Here is an 11014-nt window from a genome sequence, read left to right on the forward strand (position 1 = left end):
GCAAGCAAGGTCTGGCAGGGGCCCGACAGTCTCATCCGAGACCGTTTTAAAAAGGGGTTTTTAAAACCTTTTTTCCCACTTTCTCTCTTTCTTCTCCCTAACTCAGAGCAAGGCAATTTGGGGTCCTATCCGATGCTTTAACTCTCGATTCTACTCAACAAATCGTCGTTTCAACTCCGCTTCACCCCCTCATTCTACAAGTAAGTTCACTTTCTCCCTTTTTCCTTTTGAGAATGACGTTTTCAATGTTCTTTCATGGTAGAATCTTAGATCTCCTCTTTTATTCTATTTTCTCCCATGGAATGTTTGTTTTTGACAATGTGATGACTCATTTATGCTTTTCATGGTTTATTGGCTTTGATTGATCGATTATAGAGAGGAAATCTCAATTTCTTGCCCTAATTTCTCTATTTTAGGGTTTTTCTTCTCATTTTTCTTCTTCTTTTGTAAATGTATGGTTCAAACACCATTCTTCACTCTCAATACATGCATACATTAGTAAGGTAATCATCTCCATTTGCGTGTGCATAGGTTTTCTCTCTTTTGATATATATATATATATATAACCCCATTTATGATCAAATCCTTGGAAATTTTGGGGGTTTTTCTTCATTTCTTTACTTTTCTCCTATGAATCAAAATTTCATTATGTCCATCCTCTATCAATGGCTTGTGAAATAGTTTGAATAATTTCATTTTAGGGATAGTAAATTTTCCTTCATGATTGTCTCACTTTTCTCATGTACAAACTCCATTTTCTTCAATATATAATGTTTGGGGATCCCATCCTTTTCCTTCTATTTTGTGTAACTATTGCCATCATTATGCTTACTATTTCCCATTCAATTGCATTTGGCATTAAGTAGGTTCTCACACCCATCCATTTTTTTATCATAAAATTTTCATTTCCTTCCAAGTTCATTCCATTAATTTCATTGCATTTTGGTATTTATCCCTACACTTCGGGGTTTTATTATCCATGTCATTTCTCAAAGGGTTCATCTCACCCCCCCCCTTTTTAAAATACTGCTATCACATTCTTTTCATATCCCCTATTCATTTACTTACACATCTCTCTTGTATTTTCAGGATGTCTTCCAAAAAGGGCAAGGAGACTACCACCTCCTCCAAAAGGGGGAAGACTACTACCTCCTAGGGAAGGAATGCTACCCCTAGTTCTTCTTCATCAAGGGCCCAACCCGTAAAGAACCCTCTCATCGATCCAATAGACTTCAACGAGAGTTTAGTCCACAATATTGAGGCAGCCATTGCCAGGTCTATCTTCTCTACAAGGCCGGTCATGATGGAGAAGACCGTTGTGACCGATGACTTCAGTGCCTATCACATGTTGGAGACATTCACAGCCTTGGGTTGGGAATCCATGCTCCACCCTGATAGCCCATGCCATGAGGACCTTGTCTGGTACTTCTATTATAATTTGGAGGTCTCTTTTAGGGTTGGGGAGTATTCCCTCACCAGTCTGGTGAAGGGGGTAGAAATTGTTCTAACGATGGATTTGTTGGCGGTAATTTTGGGTATCTCGGCTGAGGGTGCCCACTTTTATAATCCTCCAAGGATTAAGGCTGTGGATCTAGGTTTTAGCATTGAGATGCATGAGGTCATCTTTGAGGTCATATATGGACGTAAGGAGCGTCCATTGTCTAAGACTGCCTATAATGTAGCTGCCCGAGTTTTTGCACGCCTGGCCTAGTTCAATCTGCTTCCCAGAGCAGGTCACAGGAACCAGGTAAGATTTATGACAGCTTACCTTGCATACAATATCTCTGTGGCCCAGGAAGAGGGTGCTTGCCACCTTTGCCTCCCTTATGTCATGATGAAGACGATGGAGTACCATATGGCTCATCCTAATGACTCCGATTTTCCCTATGAGAGGTCACTCACCAAGGTCTTTGAGTACTTCCAAGTGGACTTGGTGGGAAAAGATAGGAAGTATCCTAGGGATAAGTTTACTAGAGAGAATCTGAAGAGGATGGGGTTACCAGTGCCAATGGGGTCACCACATGAGGCTAATGAGCATGGGCTAGATGACATGGAGGCAGAGTATGTGAGTGAAGAGGACGAGGATTATTTCCCTCATCTAGACAAGGAGGAGATAAATGAGGATGATATCCTAGAGGAGGAGCTCTTCGAGTCTAGGGCTACTGATCCACATTTTACAACTCCACCACCTTCAGGTGGGGTTTTTGATTTTCAAAAATTGATGGATAGCATCAGTGCCTGTGAGGATAGCGGCCGGAGATGAGATTATCTCTCTTTTCCTTTTGGGGAGGAAAAGGACTTGCATCCATTCCATCCTCTCTCCTCTCTTTCTCTTTCTCTTTCATAAGGGTGGGGTGTGTCGTGTGTGCTTTGCTTGCAGGCCCCGCACCACTGTACCACTACTCAAAGATATGTGGAGACCTATTTCGTAAGAATGTAATGGCCTTTTAGGCTAAATACTTTTTGGATGGATCACCCTCAATTTTTAGATGTGATAAAAGAAGCTTGGCATAATAGCTTCACAGGATCCCCCCCCCTTTCATCCTTGTGCAGAAGCTAAAGGCTCTGAAGCCTATTATTAGATCCTAGTCTAGGGAAGCCTTCCCTAATCTGGATCAAGAGGTGATTACATCCAAGGCTGAGCTAGAGAATATTCAGAGAAGCATTGAGGAAGAGGGCCTAACTGAGCAGCTTTTTTATCAGGAAGCCGATGCCAAGACCAAATACTAGAAAGCAATGGAAAACCAGGAGAAATTATGGATTCAAAAATCCAGGGTCAGATGGCTTAAGGAAGGGGACAAGTGTTCCAGATTTTTTCACATCATGACCAAGATCAAGAGATCCAGAAACACTATTAGATGCATCATTACTGAGAATGGAGTTGATATCAGTGATCGAGATCAGATGGGATCCTGTTTGGCAGAATTTTTTGAGACATTTCACAAGAAAGTAGACCTGGAGGATCACCCCCATATTTTTAACTGCATTCCCAGAATTCTTCAGGATTCAAACCAAGAGATGCTGGATGCCATTCCCTCTGAAGAGAAGATCAAGAGAGTGGTGTGGGACCTCAATCTGGACAGCTCTCCAGGCCCTGATGGCTTCAAGGGAGCGTTCTTCAGAAAATGTTGGGATATAATCCATGATGACGTCTACAGAGCAGTCAAGGGATTTTTTTCATCAGGTATTCTTCCCCATGGTATTAATAATAATTTCTTGTTATTAATTCCTAAGGTAGAGGGGGCCAAATCTCTCGACAAATTCCGTCCATTATGTATGGGGAATTTTTTTTGTAAAATCCTATCTAAAACCATGGCCTCTCATATCTATAGTGTTTTTCCAAAAATTATTTCGCAAGAGCAGGGAGCCTTTCAGAAAGGGAAGCTTATTCAGACAAATATCTGTCTAGCCTCAGAATTAGCTAACTTAATGGGGCAGACCTCTAGAGGGGGTGGTCTTGGCCTCAAGGTAGACATCAGAAAGGTGTTTGACACTATCTCCTGGGATTTTCTATTCCAAGTGCTCAGACGGTTTGGTTTCTATGAAAAAATCATTGGATAGATTCATACCTTGCTTCAGTCGGCCAGGATTTCAGTGCTGCTAAATGGTAGTCCTATGGGTTTTTTCGAAGTCAGCAGAGGGCTTCACCAAGGAGATCCCATCTCCCCCATCCTATTCATTGTTGCCAAAGAGGTACTCTGCCGTGGCATGAGTGACTTAGCTGCTAAATCTCAGATAAAGCCTTTATCAGGTCCTCGTGGTGCTGATGTCCCTACTCATCTCTTATTTTCCGATGACGTCTCATTTTCATGAACGCTTCTAAGAGGTACATTAGAAATTTGAAGTCTTTCCTTGCTATCTATCAAAAATGTTCGGGGCATTTTTTTTTAATTTAGAGAAAAGCAAGTTGTTCTTGGGGAAAATTCCTTCAGTAAGGAAGCAGTGGATTGTAGAAGAGTTGGAAATTCCTTGCTGCAACTTCCAAACAAAATACCTGGACGTTGAGATCTTCCAAGGCCAAGTGAAAAGAGATTCCCTCCTCCCTGTTATGGACAAAATTAAAGCCAAGCTGGCTGGCTAGAAGGGCAAACTTTTGTCCATGGCAGGGAGAGTTGAACTTGTAAAGTCTGTCATCTCTAGAATGCCATTGCACAATTTTTCAGTTTACTGGTGGCCTACTCCCTTAATCAAGAATCTTGAAAAGTGGATGAGGAATTTTATATGGACTGGTGAGATAGACTCTTCTAAGGCTATCACTATCAAATGGGATACAATTTGTAAACCCAAGGATGAGGGGGGTCTTGGCATCAGAAGGTTGCGTGAGGTTAATATGGCTCTAATTGCCAAACTAGCACGGTCAATCTAGGTAGAAGATTCCTAGCTGAGTAGACTGCTTTGAGCAAGGTTTTTATCTCACTCAGGCCTTCTTAGACTCTCTTATAGGCACACTTCCATTTGGCCGGGTATAAGAAGAATGTGGAGATTTATTTCGGACAATGAGAGATGGATCATTAGCAGCGGAAGGAAAATAAATTTCTAGAACGATAACTGGCTTGGGCCTAAACCCATAGGGGTTCTCTCCGAGTTGAACGAAGGGCTTTTCTCAAACCTTAATCAAATTGTGGCTGACTTTATTGTTGATGGGTCTTGGGCGTTGCCTCCAGTGCAATCTGATTTTCTTGTAGAGATCTTCCAAAGGATAGAGGCCATCAAGCTGCCCTCTCTCCCTATGGAGGACAGATGGGTGTGGAGCATAGACCCTATGGGGACCTTCTCAATCAATTCGGCATGGAATGGCTTGAGGTCCTCTAATCCCAAGGTTCCTTGGTCCTCTTTTGTATGGAGCAAGCATATTCCACCAAAACTATCCATTCTGGGTTGGCGCCTGATCCATGGGAAAATCCCAATTGATGACCAAATTCAAGCAAAGGGTATCCATCTCCCATCTCGCTGTGACCTATGTGGCTCCTACTCTGAATCCATATGCCACTTGTTTATTGGTTGCAGATTTTTCTCTGACTTATGGAGAATGATTGTTGGTCTTTTTAACTTGACATGGTTTTCTAAAGCTTCAATAACTGATTTGGTGTCTTGGTGAAAAAAAAATAAAAAAATTGGCCCCTCAAAGAGGCTTGGGTGATCGCCTTGTTATCTTCTCTAGCTGCAATCTGGCAAGAAAGAAACCAAAGCGTTTTGAAGGGACGAAAAGAAGTTTAGACATGATTTTTAGCAATATTAAAGGGGACATCTGCTTTATATCTAGCAGCCAAAAATTTTATCCTAGATCTGTTGAGGACATTACCCTGTGCAGAAGACTGCATCTCTCTATGTCCTCTCAATGCTCAAATCCTAACCTGGAAGTTCACTGGTGCAAGCCCATGCGTGGTTGGGTGAAACTTAACACATACGACTGTTCTTTAGGCAACCCAGGGCGTGCAAGAGGGGGAGGTGTATTCAAAGATCATGACGGTAGAATGCTGTTCAGCTATCACATTTTTCTTGGTGTCACTAACAGTTTCTCGGCTGAGATTTGGAGTATAATTAAGGGCATTTCTCTTGCTCGCGAAAGCAATTTTAATCACCTTTGGATAGAGTCAAATTCCTCTGCATCAGTTGGCCTTTTCCACCATAGGCTTATTCCTTGGTTCGTTTGTCAGGAATGGAGTCACGTTCTCAGCTATTTAAATAGCATTACTTGAAAGAACTCACATTGTTACAGGGAAGCTAATCCGATTGCGGATTATTTGGCCAAAGATGCAACCAATACTAGGACCTCTTCTGACGATGTAATCCTCTCTCATCGCATCATGAGCGAGCTGTTTTTAGATAAGGTAGAAAGAACAAGATTTAGATTTATGAGATAGCGGTAGTGAGTCTCCGCTGATGGCAATGCCAAAGGTGGAGGCTCACTTCTGGATTTTAGGTTGTATTATATTTTGTTCCTTTTCTTCTCTATTTTGAATACACATTCTGACCTTTTAGCGAAAGAAAAAAAGAGGAGAGCCAAACCAAACAATAAAATTTACTTGTTGGCACACTTGAACACTTTTTAAAGCTTTTTCTATTTTGTAATAAAACATATATCCTATAATATATAATTTGGCTAGGGTTTTCTCCCTTGGTTAGCCTTCATGGCTATAGAGATGTTATTCATTCACCCAAAAGATATCTTATAATAAGTTAATTGAAAAGAGAAAAGTATTAATATTTAATTGTTGTCTATGTTGGAACTTTTTAAAAAATGTGGACTTTTTTTTTTCTTATCATTTTTATAATCGATTTGGAAAGTGGTCCTTAGTAAGTGTTGATTACATCTATGTACAATCCTTCCCTTTCAGAAAATGGTGATGGTTCTTAAAAAATTTCAATGATATATCAATCAATGACTATATTGAAAATTTTGCTTTAATATTGTGTATCATCATATTTGGTGCAAAGGAAACAAATATATATATATATATATATATATATTATGGACATCTTCATCATGCACAATAAAATAGATTCATGAAACCATTACTTTTGATGAGATTAAAAATAAATTCAATCAATCCCTATTATAAATCTAAACACTTTAAGAAATAGACATCTTATTGCATCAACCCTGATAAGAAAGAGTTGAATCAAGGCAAGAGGAGACTAACAACAGTGTAATTACTTAATTGGGTTAAGACTGCCGTCAGACAAGGCGTCGCCAGCTTTCAGTATCAGTCATGGCTGCTTTCAAAGTTTATAGGGCTCATCTCATCTAAATATTCAATTCTAAGCCCAAATTCCAAGACTGAGTCTCAGTGAGTACTGCAATGTTCCCCTCCTTTGGCACTTAGGATATTTATAAAACATATTTAGAGAAATTAATTAGGTGTAATCTCACATGCACTCTTCACCCTGAAACCCTCTCCCAAGCTCCCATTGGTTGGGCATGTAGATTCCATTACATGCTGCCGATATATTGATCCCCTCCATAAACCATAAATGAAGTTGGCATCAGAAACCTGACCTTTCCAAAGTTAGATACTGATTCTTGACTTTTGGAAAAGTCAGCTCTTTTATTTTTTTTTCATAAAGAAAACAAGAAGAAGAAGAAGAAGGCTGACCTTCCCAAAGTCAAGAATCAATATGTAACATTTACAGTTGGCCAATGCAAGTTGATATAGACTTGAGAAACATCATAGCCAAATAAACTGGTACTTAAAAGGATATTACAACATAAAATACAAACATTCTGTGGCGCCACAGTGCAGGGTCTCTCTCTCTCTCTCTCTCTCTCTCTCTCTTAACGTTTTGAGAGCATCACAGTAGCTTCTGTGAGGTTTGGATATCCAAAAGAAAGGTGTGCTTACGTTGCTGATGCTTTCACAGATTGAATTGTTGTGAGGTGTGTGTGACTCATGCATAGATGAAAGACTCTGTGGAACAAATTATATTTTATATATATATATATATAGAGAGAGAGAGAGAGAGAGAGAGAGAGAGAGACGTTTTGTGAGTAGTGTCATGAGTCTTAAGGAACAAAGATATCTGACCCAGAAACTGTTCAAATTTTTAACCCCAACTTACAATCCAAGTTTGGAAAAGAGAGAAAAAGAATATTATTTCTCTTTGACGATTTCAGGATTCTTTGGGTCAGCTTCAAAACTTCTCTGTGACTATAACGTTATCATCTAAATTTGTTAGCTTTGATTGCACAATTAATAGAAAGTAATTAGCTTAACAAATAAACTAATTTCTTTAATTTGATCTTTATATATATATATATAGATATTCAGTTCTTATTACTTATAGTTTTTCCCTTGTCAACTTCTCTAAAGTCTAAACATACGTCCTACCTTTCACAACTTGTCCCAACGACCAAACACATGAAGCTTTTATTAAGGCGGACTCCTAAAATTCTCCCCATCTTTTCTCATTTAGATTTTATAATTTCTTTCTTGGATAATAAGAATATTGACATTGGAATGATTCTCTTAGTCAAAACATGCAGCTGACCTTCAATTTCTTATTATTAACAACATAAGACAGAGAATGAAGAAGATAGGCTTTTTTTCTTCTTTTTTTTTTGGGACAATCCATAATTAAACATTAAAATAATTGACTTTAGGTAGGTAGAGAAGACAAGGTAACAACCTTAACAAGTAATTTTGGAAGCTCCTTTAATTACTCCAAATGAAATTGGAAAAGAGGCTATCAGGTTGGTCAATGAAGAGGATTTTGAAATTCAAAATTCTGTAGAGAAAGATCTTCAAGACCCATTGGATAATTCATTAGAGAATGGGTCGGATTTGGTTTTAGAATATGGATCCTCTGTTGGGGACCCGCTTCCTCCCTGCCCGCCCATTGAAGTCACAGACCATGGTGTGATGAACGGGTCTCAGAGTGAAGTTCAGGGACCTAATCTTAGACTCTCTACCCGTCAAAGAAGAGGGCCGGTGGTGGCTGGTCGTGGTCGTTCAGGTGGTAACCAGATGGGGCGGCAGTCTCTTCCTTCGGCGGAGTCTCTTTTGGAGCATAATGACCTCTCAATTTCTGATCTAAACTCAAGGGGTCTTCTCTCAATCACGCATTCAGACATGAGTGTTGTGGATAGGGAAGCTCTGTTGAGGGAGAAAGAAAATGGAGGGAAGGCGGCGGCTGTAAAGCAAAAGAAGAAGGGTGGTGGTCAGACTAAAAAGTCTGACAAGCATTCGGCGGCAAATTAGTGATCCATGAGGGTCTTTTTCTGGAATATTCGTGGAGTGAGGAAGGCTGCTAGTAAAAGGGCCTTACGAATGCTGGTGAAGGCGTTTTTCCCGGATATTTTATGCTTGGCTGAACCTATGGTTCAAGTGAGTAGATTTCTAGCTCTATTTTTCAATAAGTTGGGTTATTCTTTTGATTTTATTCATAATAATAGGCAGAATAAGGTTCCAAATTTGTGGATTATTTGGAAGTGTGGGATAGCTCGTCCAATTGTTAAAGCAATGTCGGAACAACATATTTCAGTGGAGTGTGACTGGCCTGGTAGCAAGATTGGCCTATCTTTTGTTCATGCGAGTTCTTTCAAAGTAGTTCGTCGCCAGTTATGGTTGGAGTTGGAATCGCAGGTTTCATCTGCGATCCCATGGTCTGTTCTTGGAGATTTTAATGCAACCTTGTTTTCCAATGAAAAAAGGGGGCCAGGAACCTTTAATCTTGGCTCTGTTGCAGAATTCCAGGCGGTGATAGATGCTTGTTTGTTATTACCAATTTCATCTACTGGAAAAAAATTTACCTGGACAAACAATAGGAGAAGAGGACATGTGGCAGCAGTGTTGGATCGTAGCTTTTGTAATGAAAAATGGATAGATTTTTTCAGAAATGTTATGCAGCGTGTCTTGTTGAGTTTGGTATCAGATCATGCTCCGTTGCTTGTAATTTCTGATATTGTCTCAAAGCCGAATAACATTCCATTCAGGTTCCATGGATTTTGGATGGAAAATGAAAATTTTCTTCCAGTGGTTGATGAGGCGTGGAAGATGCAGATAAAAGGTGATCCTATATATGTTTTATCGGCAAAGCTGAAGAGAGTAAAGGGGGTGTTAAAGGTATGGGCTCATGATTCCTTTCCAAATATTAATATGGAGTTAGAGCAGGCAACGAAGGCTTTAAAATCGATCCAAGACTCAATTGAAGAATCAGGTATGTCTGATGATCTTTTCAATAAAGAGGCTGATGCTAAAACGGCCTTGTTGATTGCCAGTCGTAGACACGAGGCTCTTTGGGCTGAGAAGGCGAAACTGAGATGGGTGAAAAATGGGGACTGCAACTCCAAGCTTTTTCATCTCTCTGTGAAGATGAGGAGGGCGAGAAATCAAATTTCTGCTTTAAAGCGGGAGGATGGGTCTTGGGTCTTGGATCAAAGGGGAATTGCTGAGTATATTGCCTCTTTCTTCGAGAAGTTTCATGAACCAACCAGTATTATAGAGCATCCTGATCTTCTGGATTGTATTCCCAAAATTCTGTCCAATGAAGATGTGGCTAGTCTAGAAGCGATTCCTGGCAGAGAAGAAATCAAAAAAGCAGTGTGGGATATGGATCCTGATAGTTCTCCTGGTCCTGATGGATTTCCAGGAAAATTTTTTAGGAAATGTTGGGAGATAGTGGAGACGGACTTTGGTAAGGCAGTTGTTTATTTTTTTCAAATGGGATACTTGCCCAAAGGAATAAATAACTGTTTTATTTCCTTAATTCCAAAATCTGATGGTGTTTCCTCTCTGGATAAATTTAGGCCAATATGCATGGGTAATTTTTTCTGTAAGATTCTATCTAAAATTATGTCCCCCAGGCTTATGCCTCTTTTGCCGCGATTGGTCTCAGATGAGCAAGGTGCATTCCAGAAGGGTAAGATTATTTCTTCAAATATTAGTCTGGCCTCGGAGCTGGCAAATCTTATGCATTCCGCTGTGAGAGGTGGAGGAATGGGATTGAAATTGGACGTGCAGAAGGCATATGATTCCTTATCATGGAAATTCCTTTTTGCCTCATTGGTAAAGTTTGGTTTCTCGGACAAATGGATCTCTTGGATCCAGCTTCTTTTAAGCTCTTTCAGGTTATCTGTTTTAGTGAATGGAGGGTCAGTGGGTTTTTCCCAGTGGGTAAAGGTCTGAGACAAGGAGATTCTATTTCTCCATTCTTATTTATCTTGGCACAGGAGGTGTTCTGCAGAGGTTTGAAGTTGCTAGTAAGGGATGGGAAGCTGAAGTCTCTTCCGGGACCTCGAGGTGTGTCCATTCCCTATCATTTATTTTTTGCAGATGATATATTTATTTTTATGAATGCTTCTGCAAAATATGTGAAGAATCTCCAAGATTTCCTAGAAAAATATCAAGCTTTTTTAGGGCAGAATTTCAATCTGGATAAAAGTAGCCTATTTTTTGGGAAGGTGGCACCCCACAGGAAACAATATATTTCTTCTCTGTTAGGTATAAAATTAGAGAGGCTTCCGACGAAGCATCTAGGCGTGGAAATTTTCAAGGGAAGAGTGAGAGGATCTCAT

General features: G+C 40.0%; 1 protein-coding gene across 1 annotated transcript; it reads left to right on the top strand.

Moving 5' to 3' along the window:
• Positions 1-8705: 8705 nt before the first annotated feature.
• LOC122074142 lies at positions 8706-10625 on the top strand. The gene has a single exon (XM_042639008.1). It carries the CDS (start codon positions 8706-8708, stop codon positions 10623-10625), a length of 1920 nt encoding a protein of 639 aa, XP_042494942.1.
• Positions 10626-11014: the final 389 nt, after the last annotated feature.

The sequence above is a fragment of the Macadamia integrifolia genome, chromosome 3 (assembly GCF_013358625.1).
Source record: "Macadamia integrifolia cultivar HAES 741 chromosome 3, SCU_Mint_v3, whole genome shotgun sequence".
Taxonomy (NCBI): Eukaryota; Viridiplantae; Streptophyta; class Magnoliopsida; order Proteales; family Proteaceae; genus Macadamia; species Macadamia integrifolia.